A 24,109-nucleotide genomic window follows, 5' to 3' on the forward strand; every position below is an offset into this window, starting at 1 on the left:
TTCAAGTCTTTATTTCCTTATGTATTTTCTGACTATTTCCATTATTGAGAGTTGTTTATTAAAATCTATTAATGTAGAACCATCAGTTTCTCTCTTCATATTTGTCTGTATTTGCTGTATATATTTTGGGACTCTGCTGTTAGGTGCATATATATTTATAATTCTTAAATCTTGTTGAATTGTCGCCTTCATCAGTATGTGTGTGACCATTTTGTCTCTCATGACTCTTTTTTTTTACTTAAATAAAGGGTATTTTATCTTATATTGGTATAGCCATCCCAACTCTTTTGGTTACTTCTTGCATGATCTAATTTTTCCATCCTTTCACTTTCAACGTGCTTGTGTTTTTGAATTTAAATAATAAATGTCTTTCAGACAACAGATAGGTGGGTCATGCTTCCATCCATTTTGCCAGTCTCTGCCTTTTGACTGGAAGTCATTATTGATAACTTTCTTCTGCCATTTTGCTCTTTGGTTTGTCTTATACCTTTTTTTTGTTCATTTCTTCCATTAATGCCTACTTACATATTTATTTGATTTTTTTGCTATTTATCATATTGAGTACATCTGTTTTCCTTGTGGTTATCATGGAGTAAAAATTTAACATTAAATATATAACCATGTTTGGTTTTATACCCACTTAACTTCAGTAGCATGCACATATACTATTAAAAAAATACATATTTTTAATTTATTTTTAAAAGAGACTTAGGTTACATAAAATGTTACATAAAAAAATGTAGGGGATTCCCATATACTCCACTCCCCAGACTTACCACTTTCTCCCACATTAATAACTTCTTTCATTAGTGTGTACATTAATTGCAGGTATGAACACATTTTGGAGAATTGCTACTAAGCATGGATTATAGTTTACATTATAGTTTACTCTCTCTCCCACTCCACTCTTTAGGTTGTGGCAGGATATATAATGGCCTGTATCTGTCATTGCAGTATCACTCAGGTCAATTCCAAGCCCCGAAAATGCCCAGATATTATACCTCTTTTTCCTTCTCCTTGACTTTACCTTCAGTTGCCACTGTCTCCACATCAGTGCTATAATTTCTTCCATTGCTAGAATCATAATAAGTTTATAGTAGAATACCAGTAAGTCCACTCCAGTCCATATTTTATTCCCTAGTCTTGAGGATTCTAGTATGATAATGCCCACTTCACCTCTAATTGAGAGGGTATATACTTTTCCTATATCTCTCCTAGTCTAATGCATTTGATAGTTTCATCACTATGTGATGGGGGTGTATTTTTCTTCATTTCTGTCCTGTTTGGTGTTATTTGTGCTTCTTAGGTGTACATATTTATGTCTTCTGCTTATGTTTGGTAAATTCTGTTATTATTTCTTTGACTATTCCTTCTGCCCCTTTTTCTCTTTTCTTCTGGAACTTCCATAATGTATATATTGATATGCTTTATTTTTTTTTCTACATGTATCTTATGCAATTTTCACATTTTTATAATTCTTTTTTCTTCTCAAAAATGCTGACTTATTTCAAGTCTTTACTTTTCAAGTTCACTGATTCTTCTGCCACTCCAGTATTTTCTTCAAACCCTCCTAGGAATTTTTCATTTCAGTTATTCTGGTATTCAACTCCAGTAGTTCTATTTGGTTCCATTTTTAAATTTTTGTCTCTTTGCTAAGATTCTTATATTGCTCATTCATTGTTTTCCTTAGTTGTTTCTGTTTTCCTTCATCTCCTTGAGCATTTTTTAAATCATTTCTTAAAAGACTTTATTTGATATATCCACATTCTTGTCTTTGTTGGTGTTTTCTGGGTTTTTTATCATCTTCTTTGGGTCATCATTTCCTATGTCTTTGTTTTTCTTATTTTCTTTTATTACATACTATCCATTTTAGCATTTTAAAATATTAACTCTGGGATTTATTCCCTGATGTGTATGTCTCTTGATTTTGCAATCAGCTGGCAATGAGACAGATTTTCTTGAGCTTCAGCCCTTCTATCAGGAAGGTTTGCCCAAGGTGAATGTGGCATGCGGGGTTTTACTTGTCTTTCTGCACTTGTGTCTTGTCCTGTGGTTTGATTGCTTGATTTAAAGTTCCCCTATTTAAAGGAATTTGGTTGTCTATTTCATTTGTGACAGATCTTGTTCTTGTTGTTTGACACCAGCAAATCTTTGCCCCAGTCTGTTCACCTTTATATATATTTTCTTATACTCTTTTTTTTTTTTTTTGTCTTAAGCTACTTTTGCCTGGTGGGGAAATTCTGGGAGTATGGGCACTCTGGAGAGGCCCTTGCCAAGTCAGTCTTTACCAACTGAAACAGGGTCAGGAAACATGAAGGGGCATACACTGGCTCCAAAGTGCTCCAGGGAGGGAATCAGGAAGGGAAGCCAAGAGCTCCGTCCATGGCTCCCCAAAGCTGAACTTTCTTGGTCTGCCCAGCAAATGCAGCCCTTTAACTGTTTGTGACAGCCCTGAGGAATCATAACATCTTTTAAGGCTTGCTGCCACTCCTTTGTCCAGGGAGGGTTGAAACAATAGCTTCCCTCAGATCCAGGCCCCTAGTGATCTAAAGTCAGTAATCAAAAGCCATGATCCATGATTGCCCCCACCCTCCCAGTCTTGGGAAAGAGGTTTTTGGTTTGTTTGTTCTTTTTCTTTTTCTTTTTCATGTCCCTTTCTGTCATCAGTGAACTCTCCAGGGTCCAGGGGCTGGATCCAAGGTGGACTGCCCTGAGACAGTGGGTTGGATGCCAGTAACTGCTACCCCTCAGAGAGAGCAATTTACTATTCTTTGCCATAATTTATGAGCCTCTCACTCTGCCCTGGATTCTGTACAGTGCCCTTTTGGCCTCTGGAGTTTCAAATCATTGTTTCAGACAGTTTCTGCCTGTTTAATATTCTGGTGGAAAGACTGAGTCCTGGAGCTCCCTATTCTTCCGTCGTTCCTCAGTCCTCCTTGCTAGCATTCCTTTTGTTACCAGTTGTGAAGATTTTTTTTTTTTATTTATTTTATTTCTCTCCCCTTCACCCCCCCCACCCCCACCCCAGTTGTCTGTTCTCTGTGTCTATTTGCTACGTGTTCTTCTTTGTCCACTTTTGTTGTCCGCGGCACGGGAATCTGTGTTTCTTTTTGTTGTGTCATCTTGTTGTGTCAGCTCTCCTTGTGTGTGGCACCATTCCTGGGCAGGCTGCACTTTCTTTGGCGCTGGGCGGCTCTCCTTATGGGGCGCACTCCTTGCGCGTGGGGCTCCCCTACATGGGAACACCCCTGCGTGGCAGGGCACTCCTTGCATGCATCAGCACTGCACGCGGGCCAGCTGCACACAGGTCAAGGAGGCCTGGGGTTTGAACCATGGACCTCCCATGTGGTAGACGGACACCCTAACCACTGGGCCAAGTCCGCTTCCCTAGTTGTGAAGAATTGGAGGATGTAATATTAAAGTAGCAAAATTGAAATACCCTTTATTATACTCCAGTTAGCTAAAGTCATTGGGAATTTTATCTAAGTTTCATTTTTTTAAAAGCATTGTAGGAAATATTTTGTTTCCTTTGATTTTCAAAAGTGCCTCACTCTTTCCCCATTGAAATAAAAATCTCCCTTTTAACAGGATTACTTGATTCTAGTTAAACATAAGGAGGACCACATTTCAAGCATTGTCTGTGTCAAGTATAATATATCATTCTTTTAAAAATTTGGATACTTATCTCAGGTTCTTTAATGGAAGTAATTTAAAAGAAGTGAAAAGAAAGAGAATGGAGAGAAGCCCAACTTGAAAACTCTATTATAATTCCCTAATGCCCTTGCCACTACCTGATTGACTTTTAAGTAATTTTAGTTCATGAAGTTAGCTCCTCTGTCCCCTAACTTAATGGTAACCTCAAAATTAGATTTATAGGTAACCTGTTGTTTTGCATGAGTTGAAGATAGACTTGTCTAGCTCATTTAAAGAATTTAGCTGCCTGGTGGTTTCTCATAGCTTTACAAAAAGGCTTTTTACACATTTCCTACCAACAGTTTATAAGAATGTCTTTTTTTTAAAACCAACTCTCTTAGTATCATTAATTTTATTTTTTAAATTTTTGCTTATCTGTTGAGCAAGAAATACCTCAGCCTTGTTTTAATTTACATTTTCTTGATTATTAGGGAAATTGGGTATGCAAAGGTTTTAACTCTTGTAATTCTGAGAATTGCCTAGTCTTGTTCTTTGTTCCTTTTTATCTATTGAGTTATTCTTTTTTGTATTGAATTATATAGTATGATCTCTATATATTTTGAGTTTGTTTTGTATTTTTTTGCATTGAAAATAATTACCTCACAATCTGTTGTTTGACTTTCAGTTTCATTTGTGCCTTTTAACAAAGGTTTTCAAGTCACATTTGTCATTTTTAATCAGTTTTTGCATTTTAGGTCTTAAGAAGACCTTCCTCAGAAATTATAAAAATTTCTCTAATTTTTTCTTAGTTTTGTTTCTGGTATTTATTTCTTTAATCTATGTAGAATTTACCTTTATGTATGATATAAAAGAGCATTCTAATTTTACTTCTTTGCTGTAGATGATTTTATTTTTCTTATTGGTTTAAAATGACTCCATTATCACATCTAAATTTCCATTTATATATTTGTACCAGTAGTATGTTTTAGAATTTGGCATAGCCCATGCCCCCCATTCTTTCTACCCTACCTGTGTCCCCACCCTCCCACTGCTTGCATTCTTTTTTTTTTTTTTTTTTTAAAGATACCCCCTCCCCCCCATTGTCTGCACTCTGTGTGTTCTTCTGTGTCTGCTTGCATTCTTGGCAGGCAGCACTGGGAATCTGTGTCTCTCTTTGTTGCGTCATCTTGCTGCATCAGCTCTCCATGGCTGCGGTGCCACTCCTGGGCTGGCTTCACTTTTTTCATGCGGGGTGGCTCTCCTTGCGGGGGGAATTTCTTGCGCGTAGGGTTCCCAGATGCGGGGGACACCCCTGTGTGGCACACCCCTGAGTGACACAGCACTCTTTGCATGTGGCAGCACTGTGTATGGGCCGGCTTACCACATAGGCCAGGAAGCCCTGGGTACTGAACCCTGGACCTCCTGTGTGGTAGGCGAATGCTCTATCAGTTGAGCCACATCTGCTTCTCTGCTTGCATTCTTAAGAAAAAAGGTTTTTTTGGCGGTTTTTATGCATTTTTACTTTCAGATGACCTCCTGAATCCATTTATTAAAATCACATTTTTAAAAAAGAAGTTGAGATTTAATTGAGATATTAATAGATGAATAGATTGTTGGGAAAATAAATGGTTGGGTCTTTTATGTTTTCTAAATGTTTCTGAATTTTTTTTAAAGTATATTTTGCATGATCATTTCTTTTATAAAGTTTTGTTCACATTTTCTTTGGGGAAGGGTTTGGAAATCTTAAACTAAAAACTGAAGCTTCATTTGACATTTTCTGATATGGAAGAAAATTTTTGTGTTGTAGTGAAATGTTTAAATTAAGAAGGGCATGATAAAGAATATTACCTTTTATTTTAAGAGAAGTGCACCATGTTTTATCTTGTTTCTTTTAGAATGGAATTTTACCTTAAAGTTTTTTTAAAAATTATGTAGTTGTTTAACTGTTTCAGAAAGGCAGTCTTGTTTCCAAACACCTTGAAAATATGTTTCTCTTAACCATTTAAAATTCTCGGAAATAAACTAAGCTGTAATGCTATTAGTTTTTAAATATATATTGTTTATATATATATATATACATATATGTTTTAAAATATATATTTACCTATATGTAATTTGTTTCAGTCGTCACTGAATTTTGAAAAACATTCTGAAAACTTTTCGTGGACCGAAAATCGTTACGATGTGAATCGTCGACGACACAACTCTTCAGATGGCTTTGATTCTGGTATTGGGCGTCCTAATGGAGGTAATTTGCTAAAGGATGCTTGAAGTTAAGGATAATTTTTTTCATATTCTTTTTAAGAATGTTTTTGTGATGATGCAGTCTTTAAGATATAATTCATGTTCTTTCAACTTATACTTCATACCATTATCATATAAAGGTAATTTTGGAAGAAAAGAAAAAAATGGATGGCGTACACATGGAAGAAATGGTACTGAAAACATAAATCATCGAGGGGGATACCATGGTGGAAGTTCCCGTTCTCGTAGCAGTATTTTCCATTCTGGCAAAAGCCAAGGACTGCATGAAAACAGCATACCTGACAATGAAACAGGGAGGAAAGAAGACAAGAGAGAACGCAAACAGTTTGAGGCTGAGGATTTTGTAAGTTTCTCGTAATTTTAATAGAAATTAATTTCTGCAAGGGCTATTTTAGCATCAAAGCTCTCTGGTGAGATTTTATCAATACAGCTCATTTTCTATAGAGATCCAACTTTTCACAGGTAATTGTCCAATTATTTTTAATTCTTACATTATTTGAAGGCTTTTTGATCATAATCCCCCCTCCCTTTCCCCCTCACCCTTTGGTTTCCTCCTCTTCCCCCCCCAAGCTTTGTGGAGCTGCTTATTCTAGGTCTCACTGTGTGACCTTTTAAAAATTTCAGTGTATTTATGTCAACTTTCATTCTTCATGGAAATTTGAACAATTTCTCTTAGAACTACCGGCTGAGCTGAGTGGCTTATTTGCAAATACATTATAATATCTTAAAAAGCTGTCAGGGGAATGGGTGTAGCTCAGTGATTTGAGCACCAGCTTCCCATGTGTTGGGGTCCTGGGTTCAATTCCTGATACCTCCTTAAAAAAAACAAAAGGCTATCAATCTTTTGGAAGGGGGGAATATTTCATTAACATATTTTACTTAGATTGTCTCTTTTAAATCTCTTTTAAATAACACTTGATTATTCATATATGATTCTTAGGCTAATCCTAGGATAGCTTTCTTGATCGTTCAGCTATATTCTATACTCAAAAGTTTCTTTGGGTTAGAGAAGGCAAACTAATTGTTAGCCTAGGTGTAATGAGGGATGTTAATTCAACCACTAAAGTAAGTATGAACTTTTTTTTTTTTAATATTTTTTTTTATTTCTCCCCCTGCCCCTTACTGCCCATTGTCTGCTCTCTGTGTCCATTCCCTGTGTGTTCTTCTGTGTCTGCTTGTATTTTCATTAGGCAGCTCCGAGAACCGATCCTGGGACCTTCTGGAGTGGGGGAGAGGTGGTTACTCTCTTGTGCCACCTCAGTTCCCTAGTATGAACTATTAAAAACAAAATGTTCTCAGTTTTTTTCCCTTTTCCAAATCACACCATGTGGCATCTCTAAACACTGCTTCTCATGTTAGAAGGAAAATTCAGTGTACAATCCTATTTATCTGTTTAGGATTCATTCTTGGTAATTTAAAATCTTTTAAGTAGAGAGGCTTGTACTTTTATCTTTTTATGTAGTCATCTTTCAGTCTTCAACATATTTTAGTAACTCTATGAGTCAGTCACTGTTAAGCACTCAAAATAATTGGAGCAACAAGACAGGCAAGGTTCTCCATCGAATTTTATTCTTCCTGATGGCAGTGAAAACATAAAAATAAAGAGTAATATTTTGTGGAGAATTTAGACAGGAAATGACTAGGTGCCTACTTTAAGAGGTCAGGAGAGGCTTCTCTAGAGAAGTGACATTTAATCTGAGACCTCCTGTATAAGTAGCTTTTTTAAATTTTTTATTATTTTTATTTATTTCTCTCCCCTCCCCCCCTCCCCCCCCAGCCCCAGTTGTCTTTTCTCTTTGTCTATTTGCTGCATGTTCTTTCTTTGTCCGCTTCTGTTGTTGTCAGCGGCACAGGAATCTGTGTTTCTTTTTGTTGCGTCTTATGTATGCGACGCCATTCCTGGGCAGGCTGCACTTTCTTTCGCGCTGGGCAGCTCTCCTTACGAGGCGCACTCCTTGCGCGTGGGGCTCCCCTACGTGGGGGACACCCCTGCGTGGCAGGGCACTCCTTGCGTGCATCAGCACTGCACTGCGCGTGGGCCAGCTCCACACGGGTCAAGGAGGCCTGGGGTTTGAACCGCGGACCTCCCATATGGTAGATGGACGCCCTAACCACTGGGCCAAGTCCGCTTCCCAGTAGCTAACTTTTTAACTCTGGGAGAAAGGGGGGAAGTCTTAGTGTAAATGCCCTAAAATGGGATCAAGCTTATTATGTTTAAAGAATTTTAAAAGACCACTATGGGTGAAGAATAGTTACAGACCAGGTTAGGGTTGTAGAAAAGGGTTTAAATCGAATAGACTTTTTTGCGTGTCAAGGTAAAGAATTTTAACTTCATAAGTCATTTCTGGAGGGAATTCGTGTGATTGTATTTTTAGTTTTTAAAAGATTATTTCTTCGAATTAAAGAAAAGATTATTTCAGTTATTGGATCTTGGAAAGATTATAGTCAGGGCAAGGAGACATTTTAGACAGGAGAAAATGATACCATGGACTGGGTAGCTGAATGCAGAGAAAGAAAAATGGTTTTTGGATATGATTTGGAGTAGTTTGAATGGAGGGTAGGAGTAAGGAAAACAGGAATTTTTAAGGCAAGGAAGTAAAGAGTTTCTTAAGAAACGAGAATAGAAAAACAGTACACTGCCCCAAACATGGGTACAGGCATGCTACAGGGTGGGACGCTCATGTGGGACTCTGGATTAGGCATTTTAAGACTTTTCCTCCTCCTCCCCTTTCCTGATGTTGGGGAGGCATCCCAGCTCTTTGCTGTTCTGCTTGGTTGCCTTATTACCCCCACCTATTAGTTCTCTGGGAACCAATGAGGAGGCCTTTTGTTTGGAGTTGGAAAACAGGATTTTATAGATTGGATTTGGGTCAGTGGAGTGGTAAGGGGAGAGAGAAGAATAAAAGAATAACCTTTATATCTCTATGCCTTTGCATTTTCAGTGCTTTTTTTTTTTCCGCTTCCTAGTTATCATAGAATGGAATAATTTCTGTAACATGAACAAACCAGGAATGATAGTGGTACTCTCCCAGTGTTGTGATAGTTAAAAAAGCAATTCAAGTTGATCACTTAAAACAGTGTTTGGCATAAAAAGCACCCAATAAAAGCCAGGTGCTGCAATAACTATAATTATTATAATTCCACCCCAGCTTCCAAGATGGTAGGCATCAGTCATTATCATCCCGGACCTGAAGTATAGACCCAGAATGTAATATCTCATATATATTTTTTTAATGTACATTTGAACCCCACCAAAATCTTGTTAACCAGTTTAATTTATATTTATCAGGGGATCATACTTTTGGGGGGCTTTACAGTAATGCCAGTATAGTTTTCATAATTCACTTTTGGGTGATGAAAATATTTATATTAGGATTCATTTTATTCAGCATTTATTAAGTTGGGCTGTCTGTGTTGCTAAATAAGGAGACTACCTGAAAGAACATAGGAAATCTTTGGATTCTGGAGTATCATTTGTTGAAATGAAATTTTGTACTTTCGTTTGGGAATCTGTATGTTAATTGAAGCAGTAATGAAAACCTAACAGAAGAGTTGGGGAAAAGTCTGATTTTCCTTTTCTCTGCTGTTGATAGTATGCTAAGAAGGAGATTATTTCTCAGGCTGATGCAAAGACCACATTCTCTTGTATTTCCTCTTGTTTTTTCCCTCACGTAGTTAGGGTTGAGAATATTAGACATTCTTTATCTGTTTTCACTAGTGAGCAGTGAGTATAAACAAGTAACTATTTTAACGGTTAACAGAGTGTTTTGATTTCCTAGACTGCTTTTAAAGCAGATACTATGAAATGGTTTCAACTTTAAAACAATGGGAATTTATTAGTTTTCAAGCTTACAGTTTTGAGGCCGTGAAAATGTCCAAATCCAGGCATTATCAAGGTGATCCTTGACTCCTCTGCTACAGGCCAGGCACGTACATGGCAGTGTCTGCTGGACTCTCCCTTCTGTCCTGTTTTTCTTTGCCTTCACCATCTTGTTTCCATGTGCTTCTCTGTCTCTGTCTCTTTCTCAGTGTACTTAGTCTGTTTATAAAGGATTCCATTAAGAGGATTGAGATTTATAACCTGATCAAAAGAACCTATTTATAGTGGGTTCACACCCACAGGAATGGATTAGCTTTAAGAATTCATTTTTTATTTATTTATAAAACCTACTTAGATTACATAAAATGTTACATAAAAATGTAGGGGATTCCTATATGCCTCACTCCCTGTTCCTTCTACTTTCCCCCATATTAATAACTTCTTTCAGTAATGCTGTACATGAATTGCAATTGATTAACATTTTGGAACATTGCCACACAGCATGGATTATAGTTTACATTGTATTTTACCCTCTCCCACTCCATTCTGCAGGTTATGGCAGGATATATAATGTCCTTATGTCTTTAGCATGTCATTAAGGACAACTCCAAGTCCCGAAAATGCCCCCATATAACACCTCTTTTTCCCTCTCCCTGACTTCAACTCCAGTGGCCACTGTCTCCACATCAGTGATATAATTTTTTCCATTGCTAAAATCACAAGTCTGTAGTAGAATACCAGTAAGTCCACTCGAGTCCATATTTTATTCCCCAATCCTGAGGATTTTAGGATGGTGATGCCCACTCCACCTCTAATTGAGCGGGGTCTTCGATCCTATATGGCTGATGGATGTGACTCTCTTGCTTGCAGTTGTAGACTCACTCAGTTCCTTGGTTTGGTGGTGGTTCGTCCTCCTTGTTAGTTGTCCTGGGTGAGTCCAGTGAAGAACTCATTTTTATGGGGCACATACAGCTTCATACCACCACACAGAATAAGCTGACAGTTTATGAGTAATTGGTATTTAATATTCAGTAATTGATTGTATCACTTCCCTCAGCTACTACAGTATCTGTAGTTTAGAAATTGCTTTTTAATGGCTTATTCTTAAAATGTGGCTATTTACACATTTGCTTTAATTTCTTTATTCCACCTTTCTTCCAGCCATCTTTAAATCCTGAATATGAGAGAGAACCAAATCAGAATAAATCTTTAGGTGCAGGTGTATGGGGTAAGTAATATTTTATTTATTTTTGAGGGATATAAAATGTTGATATTTGTAGATTTGACTTTTTTGTGGTTTTTGAAATAAGTCTAGAATAAAGATTTTTAAATATCTATTTGGGGTGTGCTAAGCTTCAAAAGTAACGTTTATCTTATAAACAAAATATTTGGGGTAGAAGAGTTCAACTTTGAATAGTTGCTTTGTACATGCTTGTACTGTTATTTATGCTCAACTATAAATAAGGTTTATTTAAAAATGATAGTAAGCTAATGTAATTGATGTCATTTTGAGAGCAGCCTGATAATCTAAAGAAATAAAAAACTTAGTTTAAATTTTTTAATTTTTCAAAGTCAAAAAGTTAGCTAACTGGGAAGATAAGTATTTCTGATAATAGTGTGATGTGAAATTAGTCTCCTAACATGTGAAAATGCTTATACATAGACTCTTAAATAATTGTATACATTTGCTATGGAGATAGTCTATGTGAGATTATTTGACTTTTTTCGTGGTCAAAGCATAATAACAGTTTTTCTGGTAATAACTCCCTTTTCTTTAGAACTACTGAGTTTTATTTGATAGCGTCTTAAACTGCACTCATAGTACAAATTAGAAAGCTTTTTAAAGATTCAAGTGAAGTTTAAAATAATGGAAAATCTTATATGAAGACGTCATCTGAAAAATAAAATTAATTATTTGATGCAAATTTCAAAGGTGCTACATCCACTTTGGAAACTTAAACACATGTTCATTTCTTTTTTCCTATCAAAAATCAAATAACTCTTTCCAAAACAAAAGGATTGTGGCTTACGATAGCTTACCAGTACTGACAATAAAGGCATTATTTTAAACTTTGCCACTTCCTGTGCTTTTCTCTATTGTGTTTATGGGGTGATAATGCTGGAGAATTATTTTCTTTTCTTTTAATCTCCCTCTTTATTTAAGGGCTTTTTGAGGGTGGGGGATGGGGGATGGTCAGGCACTTGTTAGAACCATGTGAATGGCATTGTTTTTTCTGTATTGCAAATTAGTATTTCTGCCACTCTCCCCAGGCCTACACGCCCAGACACACACATACCCAACCAAAAAAATCTCCCAAGCTCCTCTCTTAGGTATGTTTCCTTATTATTCAGTTTTTCTGGGAACAGCTGATTGCATAAGAATATAGAACCACCTGGAAGTTGTTAAATAGAATCTCTAAGAAATTAGGGATAACTTGGATTTTATTAGAATGCAAGTAAATTTTTTAAAAAATCAAGAATATCAGTGAGTGGTTTTCATATAAAACTATCTATAGGTAACTATTGATACTGATCCTTGGTGGTTTAATAATAGAAATGATTTAAAGGCAAAGATATCTTTGAAAGCAATGAGACTAAAATGTATTAATATAAAGATTTTGATTGTACTGTTTCAGGGTTGGTCTAAGGATTTTGAGCACTAGTTGAAAAGATGTTTAAAAGGAAGATACACTCTTTACTGTGTCTTAGGTAAACTAAGAAGTGTTTTCTGCATAGAAAAAGGAAATGGTTCATTGCCTCTTGGTTAATTGTTAAATTCCCAGTACTTCCCGTAGTAATACAATGAAACTTTCATTGTATCACACTTCACTATTCCTTTCTCACTTTACCCCCTGGGTTTCCAAATAGTATTTTCCCATTGCAACATTTAAAGTAGCATGTTCCTGAGGAAGACATGACAGAATTTTAGGAAAGACTTCAGTAGAACTTTTCTAGTGCTACTTCCTTCCAGGTAAGTCAAAATTTAATAATGGAAATGTGATGTGTATACAAAAAGAAAAAAGTTTGTCCCTGAATTTTGTGTATAAAAAATTGTAAGAGTCTAAACATAATATCCCACTTAAAAAAATACCTTGAGAGAGCAATCAAGCCATTAAAGTATAGCTACTTGAGTTCTACTTAGAACTTCTTTAGCTTTATTAGAAATCCCTTCATGCATCTTGCTTATTTCTGTGACTTTGATAGTGTTTTTATATTAACCAGGAATTGTGATTGTTTGGTGCATAAGATTAATCCTTATTAAATAATCTAACTTTCTTCATGCTCTTAATGTTTTAAAACAGGAATTCAAAGTACTTTTGTGTGCCTAGAATAATTTTAAAATAATTCAGTTGTGTGGATTGCTTTATTGGGGGAGAGTGGGAGAAGAGAATATGTGTTGAGACCCTAATTAGTGTTTGTTGACTTGCATGTTTTCAGAAGTCCTTGGTTTGTTTTCCTGTCAGTGACCCAGTATGCCAACAACATATTATAGACATGTAATCTTAAGATATTAAAAAATTCAGTCACGAGTATTTTATTTAAGCTAGACTGGGCGCAACTCAGCATTTGTTTTTTGTCTACTCCTTGATAACTATGAACTTTCCTGATTTTTGCTCATATTAGATGTACTACTTGAGAGCATCAAGGCTCATTTTTAAGATTTTTAAAAAATTTTCTCTTTTAAATCAAAGGAAAATGATCTGTTCTTAAAGAGTTGGTTTTCTGTAGAATTTCAGTGATGTGTGCTACAAGCATATGGATTAAGTGACATAATTCCGTGAATTGAGTTAGGCTATGATAAAAACCAATGCGTTTGCTTTTTGGAATTTTCCTAAGCAGAATTAAAGGAAGTAAATAATCTTCCCTGAATTTCTTTGTAAAAACATTGTCAGTGAATTGCTTTATGTTGTGTGTGTGTATATATATAGAGAGACAGAAATGAATCCACTTTCCTTTAAAGTCTTAAAACAATTGTTAAAATTATGTTGAAGAAAAAAGTAATATTCGTGGTTGAGAAAAGAAAGTAACGGTTGACAAGACACCTTGTGAGATTTAAGTTTTATTTGGTCAGAGTTACAATTATTATTTGTTTATCATGCAGGTTGCTTTTATTTGTGAAGTATACCCTCTCTTTAAGCCTGTTATTTACATGAGTCATGTAGAGAATGTTAAAGGAGAACATTACGTCCTGCTATTTATGTCAGTTTATGTTGCTTGTAACAGTAATACTCGTGTTTATACTGCTATGAAACCAAAACAGACTTAAAAAATAAAAATCAAAGTTCAAAAAGCATCAGTCTCTTCAAAATGTTAAACACATTGTTTTTCTGAAAAAAATTCAGGCTCACAGTAAGAATTTGTTAATAGCTATGGTACAGATTCTTTAAGTTTGGTATGTGTACATTATTGTGTTTTATGTGACTTAAGTTTCCTCTTCAAACTGATGTGAAAACTTGGTTAATTCAAATCCAGTGCATCCTTCATTTGGCTGTATACTTTTGTTTACACATTAAATTTGCCCCTTGTTTTGTGTCAAGATAATGAAGAATCTAAATTGGTATGTATACTTTTGTTTACACATTAAATTTGCCCCTTGTTTTGTGTCAAGATAATGAAGAATCTAAATTGGTAATCTGCATCTGTGTGATGTGAAGGAAAGGATAGACCTGACCTGTCTTGGTAGTGTACACTTAACGAGGCTCTTAACTTGTTTAGTATAGGCTTATGTATTAGTATTTTTAGCTGGGAATGGAAAACTTTAAAAAATATCTGGTCTAACTGCTTTAATTTATGTTTTTTTGGTAGTTGTATAATTTAGTGTTTAATAGCATTGGTCTTGGAATCCGGTCTGGTTTATTTTACTTACGGTTATTTGTACTTTGGGTAAATCACTTTCTTAATCTCTCTGAATAAATTTCCTGATCTTTGAAGATTCATGTTTGTAGAGGGGAGAGCTATATGGAGATTATAGTGAATGACTGAAAAGAGGATAAGGAGTTGATGTCTGCTCTGAATTATATGTATTTTTATATGTGGCAGGATTTTAATTCTGATCTGTCTTCTGAAGTATTCAGCTACTTCCCTTCCATCTTGACTTTGTATTTTAAAAATAAAACTAATTCTTAGATTCATAGATAACAGGAAGAATAACAAGTTACTAAGAAAGTAGTATTTAAATTCAGTTATTGTCAGATTACAGTTGTTTGCTTTGATAGAGAAAAACAATGAGAAAACCTGAAACTCCTATTTGCCTTCAATTGTGTTTTGAACTTATCATTTGAATATGATAATAATACCTTATTATAAGCACTTGTAACTTAAGCACATATAACTTAGAAAAAGAGGTCACCGAGGTGGTGTCTTTTCCATTTATTTTATGTAAGTTTACTGTTTTTCATCATAATTTGATAAATATATTCTCATAAATTTTCTCTTTAAAAGAGATGAAATAGTTTAGGTCTTTTTCATTTACTGTACCAGATGACAGAAAGTAAATGGAGAAAGTTTAGATTTCAGCGAAGTAGACATTAGGGAAATTAGATCCTGTTTGAATCTAGTAGTTTAAGTACATAATTTGAAGAGAAATTGGAGAGATGATCTATGAACAGATTATTAGCCAGTTCATTAGTAATATGAAGTGGGAATAAACCATGCAAGTTAAGTTTTGACTCTTGGTGCCCTTTCTTCTGCCCTTTCTATTATTTAATAGTAATTATTACATTATGAATATATTTTTTTTAATACTTTCTTAATGAAATTGATTTGTTTAAAAAATACTTTCTTTTTCATAAGTGGTCAGATTTCTCTGTTATATTCAGCATAGTTTTACAGGACATATGTTGGTCTATATTGTGTTATTTCTTTTATAGTTCTTCTCATCTTCTTTACCCTTGTGGAACAACCTAAATTCTTGTAAGAGGACATCTTTAATTTGAATTGTAATTGGAACCTTATAATAGGAAAGAATACTATATGAGTTTTCTTTGCGTTTTTTTCCAGTAATTATCTTTTAAAAATTTCACAGTAACTTTATAACAAATCAATTCATAATAACTCTTTTTTAAAAAATTTTTGGTCTTTATTTTTTTAATGTTACATTAAAAAAATATGAGGTCCCCATATACCCCCCACCCCCCTCACCCCACTCCTCCACCCATAACAACCACCTCCTCCATCATCATGAGACATTCATTGCATTTGGTGAATACATCTCTGAGCACCACAATAACTCCTGAGACAGTAAATTATTATTTTCCATTTATAGATGAGAGATTACTTAACTTGTACAATGTTATGTAACTAGTAAGATTGGAGCTGGTATTCAAATTCTTTTAAGTCTGGTACTAAAGCACATATTCTTAACCTGTGCTAAAATATTTGAATATGAATGCTTAGTAAGTACAGTGACACTATTTGTGTGCTTCTCTTCCCTCCCAGTCCCTATTATCTTCCTTCAGGTACCTTTGATCACCTCTTATTTTGCTATCTCCTTTTTCGTGAGTGATTTCTTAGGCTTCACCTTTCTTTATAGGGCATTCCATCATTTCTTACACTGAAGGCGTTGAGGAAACAGCCAGATTATTTCTTGCTGCCTAGGTACCTAGGAATCCATTTTTAGAAAAATATTGTGGCTTAAAGATAATTTATCTGCTTGCTTATCTACTCTCTCTCCTGCCTTCTAATTTTTAAAAAAGATTTATTTATTTTTAATTTATTCCTCCCACCCTTTCCCTCCTCATGCCCTGCTGTTTTTGCTCTCTGTGTCCATTCACTGTGTGATCTTCTGTATCTCTTTCTCTTTTTGTCTTCTCTTCTTATTTTTTCTCCTCTAGGAATCCCCGGGATTCAATCCTGGAGACCCCTGATACGGAGAAAGGTTCCCTGCCAATTGCGCCACCTCCTCAGTTCCTGGTTTCTGCTGCGCTTCACCTTGACTCTCCCTTTGTCTCTCTTTTGGTGCATCATCTTACTGCGTGACTCACTTGTGTGGCCACTTGCTTGCCGCACGGGCACACTTTCTCCTCCTCTTTTTCACCAGGAGACCCCAGGGATCAAACCTGGTTACTCCCATATGGTAGGCAGAAGCTCTATCACTTGAACCACGTCCGCTTCCCTCTGCCTTCTCATTTTGATCAAAGATTTAAATATATACCACCACTGTTATTTCTTTCCTTCTTGTACCTCCAAACTTCCACTTCTTTCTGCCTGAAGTATAGTCTTTAGAATTCACTTTAGTAAGGATCTTTTCTTAGTCAATTATTTTATTTGTCTGATTTCATTTCTGTCCTCTGCCATATCTGACATTTCAAAATCCCAATTTCTCCCAAGTTTCTAGAGGTTAGATTAGCTCCTTCCTCAGCTATTATATTTTATTTGTGCATACTGTAGGCTGAATCTTTTTCCTTTTCCTCTGGATATTTGTGTTATGATCACTCTATTGTTGATAACCCATTTCCTGTTTCTACTATTTATTGTATTTGGTTTCTTCCCTCATTATGGAAATGTTAATAAAAAAATCTAGAAGGGACAGTAGATAAACTTGTGTACTTAGTTGGCCATATTGAACTGAAATTCTTTATCAATTATATTTAGGCGTTATTTAATTGTATTGTACTGATACATCTGCCCCCTGCTCTAACACCTGAATTCCTCTGAGAGGAGACTTTGTGAACTCTTACTACCTTTTGCATTTCCCAGTGTCATTCATAGCTCAGATTCTTGGGTTTTGTTCAGTTTAGACTTTCAGTTTCAGTCTAAGATTTTCTCATATTTTATTATTAAATAATTTCAAGAATTTTTTAAAATTTTTATTTAACTGGGGCTGGGGATTGAGCCCAGGGCCTAATAAATGGGAAGCCAGCACTCAACTACTGAGTCACATTGGCTCCCCTGAGTTGTTTTTTGTTGGTGTTGGGATATTTTTGCTTGTTGTTTTGTTTTGTTTTTAAGAGGCACCAGGAACTGAACCTGGGGGAACCTCTCATGGGGGAAGCAGGTGCTTAACTGCTTGAGTCACATCTTTTCCCCTCAAGAATCTTTTAATACCTTATTCATCTATTTACCAAAAGTAAGAGTTGCAAAATTATATTGTTTTAGTACTATTTCTAGTAGTTTTCATTGATCTCTGTTCGAGATCTTCTTATTTTTCATTTTGTTGATTTCATTATGTAATTTTTTCAGAAAAGTTATATATTGGTGATATACTTCCTGTGTCCTTCTGTTGCTGGAGAGGTCTTTCTTAGTCCCATATCTTGATGGCCTTTTTAAGCTGCCAAGAAGTTGGATTCTTTGTCCCAACTTGTGTTTAATTTTTGGAAAGATGAGCCTTTTCTTAGTTTGCTCCAGATCCTTTTTCTTTCATCTTTTAGGATTGCAATAAAGTTCTATCACCTGGCGAGTTTACAGCCTTAGACAACCTCAGAGCCCCTCCAGGCTTCCCTAGGAATCCCTGTTTAGTTCTGTTTTTTTTGAGATGATCCAGTAGGATGTCTGGTTTGGTTTGTTTGGGTTGGGCATCATCACAAAGTTCTACTCAACTTACCATTTCACAGGATCATATCTTATTTAATATGCAGAGCTAAGTTTAATATAGATTTTCTAGGATTTCTTCAATTATTCTACACTTTCCCAACTATCAAACTCAGAATTTTTGCAATGGAAGGAAGACATACCTCACAGCAGAATTGTGAATGTGTTCATGCATAACACCTGTTTGATTACACATGCACCGTGATTGAGCTATCGGAACAGTAGTTTTTCATATTTTTAACAACTGTGGTAATCTTGAAAAGCTTGCAGGTAATAATAATAAAAATAGAGTGATAATAGGAACTGTTATTCCTACTATTTTCAGAAGCCAGGATTGAATTGGTTGCCCAACATCTTGTACTATTCCTTGAATGTAGTTAGAGGGTCAGTAAATACTTGAATGAATTGTTATTGTGAAAATAAAACTTTTTTATTAATCATAACTTAATTAGAAATTTAGAAATGAAGAGGCTGTAATTCCTTGCTTTTATTGGTGATAACTTTCTGTAAGTGAGGTAAAAAGAATGAAAAGGACCTTGGAAAATGAAAGCATCTTTTCATGGTGTGGAAGTGGAAATAGGTTTCATATTCTGAATGTTAAGAGCTGTTAGAATGAAGTGTGTACGTTTTTTGACTTAATAAAAAATACTCAAAAAAGAGTTAGAATATAGTTAATCTTAGTTTTGTCATAATTCTGGGCCACTGTGTCTAGCAGAATTCATCAGTATTACTTCGCATTGCCCAATTCTTGCTGTATATTGTTGAATTATTCTTTATTTCTTAAGCAGGAATATAGTTAGTACATAATTAGCTTAATTATTTTACCAAAGAAGCAACTACCTTTTTTTCTTAAATGTAATCAATGTTTGGCCTGTACTGTTGTTTTTGTGGTTCAAATGCTAAAATAGGAAACTGTATGTAACTCTTCCTTGTGTTTTATTTATGCAGAATATCCTCCAAATCCTAAATCTAGAACTCCAAGAATGCTGGTCATTAAGAAAGGTAATACGAAAGACTTACAGCTATCTGGATTCCCAGTAGTAGGAAATCTTCAGTCACAGCCAGTTAAGAATGGGACTGGTCCAAGTGTTTATAAAGGCTTAGTCCCTAAACCTGCTGCTCCACCCACAAAAGTAAGTGCTAAATTGTTTTGTGTTCTCTTTTTGTTTGTTTTAAAGCATCTTTTGAGTTACTGTCAATTCACTTTGGAAAAGAATGCTAAAAATTTGGTACCAAAATGTGGAGATTTTGGTAAGGTTCTGGCCTCTTAAGTGGAAAGAGTTGACTGTGTGCCATTAATTTTAACTAGCTTTTAAATGTTTTGTGTTTTTCCTTGTTCTAGTAATAGTAAATGAAATGTATACATTTTTTTGTCTTGCTGGATGCATTTATGATATACACACACACACACATACACACACACACATATATATATATGCTTAATGAAGGTACATAGTGCTGTTTACTTGGAGTTCAGTCAGTTGCAGGTTTTCTAAACCCCGACCTGTGTTTTCTTAGTATCAGAGGAAAGAAACCTAACTTCCTATCAGATGTTTTTTTCTTAACACTAAACTTGATTTTAATTGTAGTTTTTGAAAGAGGGGAAGGGAACAATATAGGAAGTATTAAAAAGTATTACAGTATTTTTATCACCCAAGTATTGGTCATCTTTATTTTATAATACTAACTTTTTTCCTTTCTTTAATTGTTTTTTGGTAGCCATTAATGTTTGCGTGTTTTTCTGTAGCCTACACAATGGAAAAGCCAAACTAAAGAGAATAAAGTTGGGACTTCTTTCCCTCATGAGTCTACATATGGTGTTGGCAACTTTAATGCTTTCAAATCAACTGCCAAGAATTTTAGTTCATCAACAAATTCAGTGAAAGAGGTATGGCATTAAAAATTATTTCTGAGGAATGTAACATATTTTAATCATGATAATTCTCCCTCCCCCCCCCACTCTGAGAAGGCTCCCTCCTCTGTCTGAGTGTTGGCCTGCTGTCAAACATGAGATCCTCCCATGTGGGAGGTAGGTGTTCAGCTGCTTGAGCCACATCCATTCCCCGCTCATTTGCTTTTTCTGCTTTTTGTTTGCTTATTGTCTTGCTTGTTTCTGTTCTTTTTTTCCCTTGTTGTCTGCTTGTTGTTTTGGTTAATGTCTATTTGTTGTCTGCTTGTTTGTCTATCTTCTTTAGGAGGCACCAGGAACCAAACCTGGGACCTCCATGTGGGAGGCAGGCACTCAGCCGCTCAAGTCACACCCACTCCCCTAATCATGGTAATTTAACAGTGAATAAAAAGCTTATATTCATTAAATGAGTATATTAAAATAAGATATTGTAGTTCTTTCAGAAAACATCTCAAATACTACCCCCTATTTGCTAACCATTTTTGTACTTTGAGAAAAAGGAATATTTCCAAACATCCTAAGAAGTAGAGAAATTAATATAGTAAAACCCCCATTTTACCCACGAATCAGAAAAGTATAATTTTTAAGGAAATAATAATGAAATTTACAGTTTTTACATTGGTGAAAGTTAGGCATATAGAATTGAACCTTAATAATGAGGATTTGTGTTGTATGATCCACAATGGGTGATACAAATTTTATTATTGTTAATATTGAGGTGGGGAAAGAGGAAGAAGAGGAGGAACAGGTGTGTATTGTTATTGTCCTGACTGTGAACACCTTGTGACTCGATTTTTTTCCTTTCTTATCTGACCAGGGTTTTGAAACTCCCTAACCAGTCACACATAAAAGGACAAAACTTAAGTATTGTTATATGTGAAATTGCTTTGGATACCACATTGGAAATTCATAATCCCATTTCTTATTTATACTTTCAACCATAGAATTTCAGAACTGTGAACGAAGTACCTTAGATAGCCAAGCATTTCCAAGTTGGTTATTTGTGGTTTAGATTAATTATAGTATATGCACATTAATGCCAACAATTAAGGTATTATAGTCTACATCCGTGGCTAAAAATCTATGTGACATTCTGTTTTCTCTTGTATTCCATTGTCAAAACAAAACAAAACACTGAATAATAAAAAATTAAAAGTAAAGAGCTCTGGAAAGTTTTCTCCTTCCCCACCATCAACACTCCCCTACTTCCAAATTTTCCCTGGTGAAATCCTACCTCATAAGCCCTATGCATGTAAATAATTCTAAAATATATATTACCTGAACTATTCTTTGAACCCTAGAACTCTGTGGTACATAATTTGAAAAGCTTTTCTTCTCTGTATTATAGAAATATTTAAATAATTTCTGGATCCATTTTATAAAGTAGTATTCAAACTCCTAATATAGATCATAGTTCTAGGTATTATTAGACCTTCGTAGCTTCTAGACTCTTGCTATGAAAGTGGGAAAAAGGTGGTTAAAAAAATTCTTTCATTTATTCAGTTGAAAGAAAAAAAACATATGGGAATAGAGAAAAATGGACTTTGAAATAGACCTTAAAATCACTTTTGTGTTGTGAGTAAAGGTAAAATAGGAACTTGTGGTCATTTTGAGCTTAATAATGGCATTGTTTCTTAGGTACATATTTATCAATATTTCTAAATTTCGTCTTAGTGTAACCGCTCAAATTCCTCTTCACCTGTTGACAAACTTAATCAGCAGCCTCGTCTAACCAAACTTACACGAATGCGCACTGATAAGAAGAGTGAATTTTTGAAAGCGTTGAAAAGGGACAGAGTAGAAGAGGAACATGAAGATGAAAGCCATGCTGGCTCAGAGAAGGTAATTAAGCATTCATTAACTCTTGGTTTTGCATTAACATGTCATTGAACTATTTTGGCAAATATCATTAGGAGTGTTGAATCAAAATTTCATCTCCCTGAAAAGAAGGCTAGCTAAATAGCTATTTGTATAAATAAAACTTCCTTTCTCAAGTAGATTTTTCTCATTCTGTAGTAGCTGTGCAAAAATAAATTCCTAAATTCCTGCTCTTAAACCTGTTTTGTTTTTTGTTTCCTCCATCTTGTCTGGTAAATCTGATACTTAAACAGTCATTTAATTTAGGAGGTATTTTCATGAGAATGTAAAACTAAACAGACAAGATACCCACAACTTTGTTTTCTGACCCATAAACCAGAAAGAATAATATAAGGAAACAACCATTATGCAAATTACAGTTTTGCGTTCATGAAAGTTACGCTATAATATTGAACCTTAACTACTATTGAGAATTTGCGTTATATAATCCAAAGTGGATGATGGGACATTTTATTATTGTTAATGCTAAGGTGGGGAGAGAGGAGGAAGAATACAACGGAAAGGTGTGTATAGTTGTATTGATTGTGAATACCAGGTAGCTCAATTATTTTACCTTTGTTTCATAGATGTTAGTACACAGGCTCAGGCAAAACTAAGCTGTGGGTTTCCTTGCCAGCTTAGTTTTGCATTCTTATGAAAATATCTAAATTTAATGATTATAAGTACTAGATTTATATATTATCGGGAAATCCAGTGAGACTCTATAAAAGTTTTTTTGTTGTCATTGCTGTTTTTATTTCTGAGTTGCAAAGATTATTCCCCCATCCCCATGTATTTAGAATTTCCTGTATTCCCCCATTCAGTTTTGGCTGCCGCAACCTGTCTGTCAGAGATGCATTATAAAGTGTTTAATAACTGTACTTAGAACTTTTTTCTTTTTACTTCCTAAAAAATAGGATGACGACTCATTTAATTTACATAACAGCAATAGCACTCATCAAGAGAGGGATATAAACCGAAACTTTGATGAAAGTGAAATTCCACAAGAGAATGGCAATGATTCGGTGATTTCCCAACAGATCATTCGGTCTTCAACCTTTCCACAAACTGATGTTCTTTCAAGTTCACTTGAGGCAGAACACAGGTTATAGTATTTATTTTTACTTTTTTCTCTATTGTTTTCTATAGTGATATTTTGATATTAAAAAGGATTTATTTAACAGCTTGAGATATAATTTATATACCCTAAATTTCATCCATTTAAAAAAGTGTAAAATTCAGGTTAGTGGATGTAGCTCAAGTTTTTGGGCACCTGTCATCCACATGGGAGGTCCTGGGTTTGGCTTCTGGTGCCTCGTAAAGAGATGAGCAAGATGGTGAGCTGATGTGATGAGCTGGCCTGGCAAGCTGACGCAACAAGGAGCCACAACAAGAGACCCCACAAGCAGGGAGCAAATGTGACTCAAGCAATTGGGCACCTCCCTCCTACATAGGAGGTCCTGGGTTTGGTTCCCAGTACCTCCTAAAAGAAGTGAGCAAACAGAGCACACAATGAACAGACACAGCGTAGATGGCGAGGGCAAATGTGAGGGGGGGTGGTGATAAATAAATCTTTTAAAATAGCATAAAGTGTAAAATTCAGTAATTTCTCGTGTATTCACTCTCGTGTAATTTTAGAACATTGCCATCACTCCAAAAGGAAATACCAGGCCCATTTTCAGTTACTTCTCCTTTCCACGTTCTGTCCTAGGCAACCACTAATCTGCTTTTTCTGTCTTTATAGCTTTGCCTTTTCTGGACATTTCATATAAATGGAACCATGCAATATATGGTCTTTTGTGTCTAGTTCCTTCACTTAGCATGGTGCTTTTTTTTTTTAAAAAGATTTATTTATTTATTTAATTTCCCCCCCCTCCCCTGGTTGTCTGTTCTTGGTGTCTATTTGTTGCGTCTTGTTTCTTTGTCTGCTCTTGTTTCTTTTGTCCGCTTCTGTTGTCGTCAGCGCTTCTGTTGTCGTCAGCGGCACAGGAAGTGTGGGCGGCGCCATTCCTGGGCAGGCTGCACTTTCTTTTCACGCTGGGCGGCTTTCCTCACGGGCGCACTCCTTGCGCGTGGGGGCTCCCCCACGCGGGGGA

General features: G+C 35.5%; 1 protein-coding gene across 11 annotated transcripts in view; it reads left to right on the plus strand.

Annotated features, from left to right (window-relative positions):
• GPBP1 (GC-rich promoter binding protein 1) overlaps nucleotides 1-24,109 on the plus strand; it is a 98,108-nt gene that overhangs the window by 66,223 nt on the left and 7,776 nt on the right. For 3 of the 11 annotated variants that reach the window (XM_058309130.2, XM_058309129.2, XM_058309127.2), the window contains exons 4-11: nucleotides 5,758-5,881; nucleotides 6,018-6,241; nucleotides 10,880-10,946; nucleotides 11,990-12,049; nucleotides 19,196-19,380; nucleotides 19,995-20,135; nucleotides 21,831-21,998; nucleotides 22,931-23,118. In XM_058309130.2, coding sequence (XP_058165113.1) covers nucleotides 5,758-5,881; nucleotides 6,018-6,241; nucleotides 10,880-10,946; nucleotides 11,990-12,049; nucleotides 19,196-19,380; nucleotides 19,995-20,135; nucleotides 21,831-21,998; nucleotides 22,931-23,118 — 1,157 coding nt within the window. The remainder of the gene's footprint in view (nucleotides 1-5,757; nucleotides 5,882-6,017; nucleotides 6,242-10,879; nucleotides 10,947-11,989; nucleotides 12,050-19,195; nucleotides 19,381-19,994; nucleotides 20,136-21,830; nucleotides 21,999-22,930; nucleotides 23,119-24,109) is intronic. The other 8 variants (XM_058309157.2, XM_058309149.2, XM_058309143.2 and 5 more) reach the window with 3 other exon arrangements.

The sequence above is a fragment of the Dasypus novemcinctus genome, chromosome 2 (assembly GCF_030445035.2).
Source record: "Dasypus novemcinctus isolate mDasNov1 chromosome 2, mDasNov1.1.hap2, whole genome shotgun sequence".
Classification (NCBI taxonomy): domain Eukaryota; kingdom Metazoa; phylum Chordata; class Mammalia; order Cingulata; family Dasypodidae; genus Dasypus; species Dasypus novemcinctus.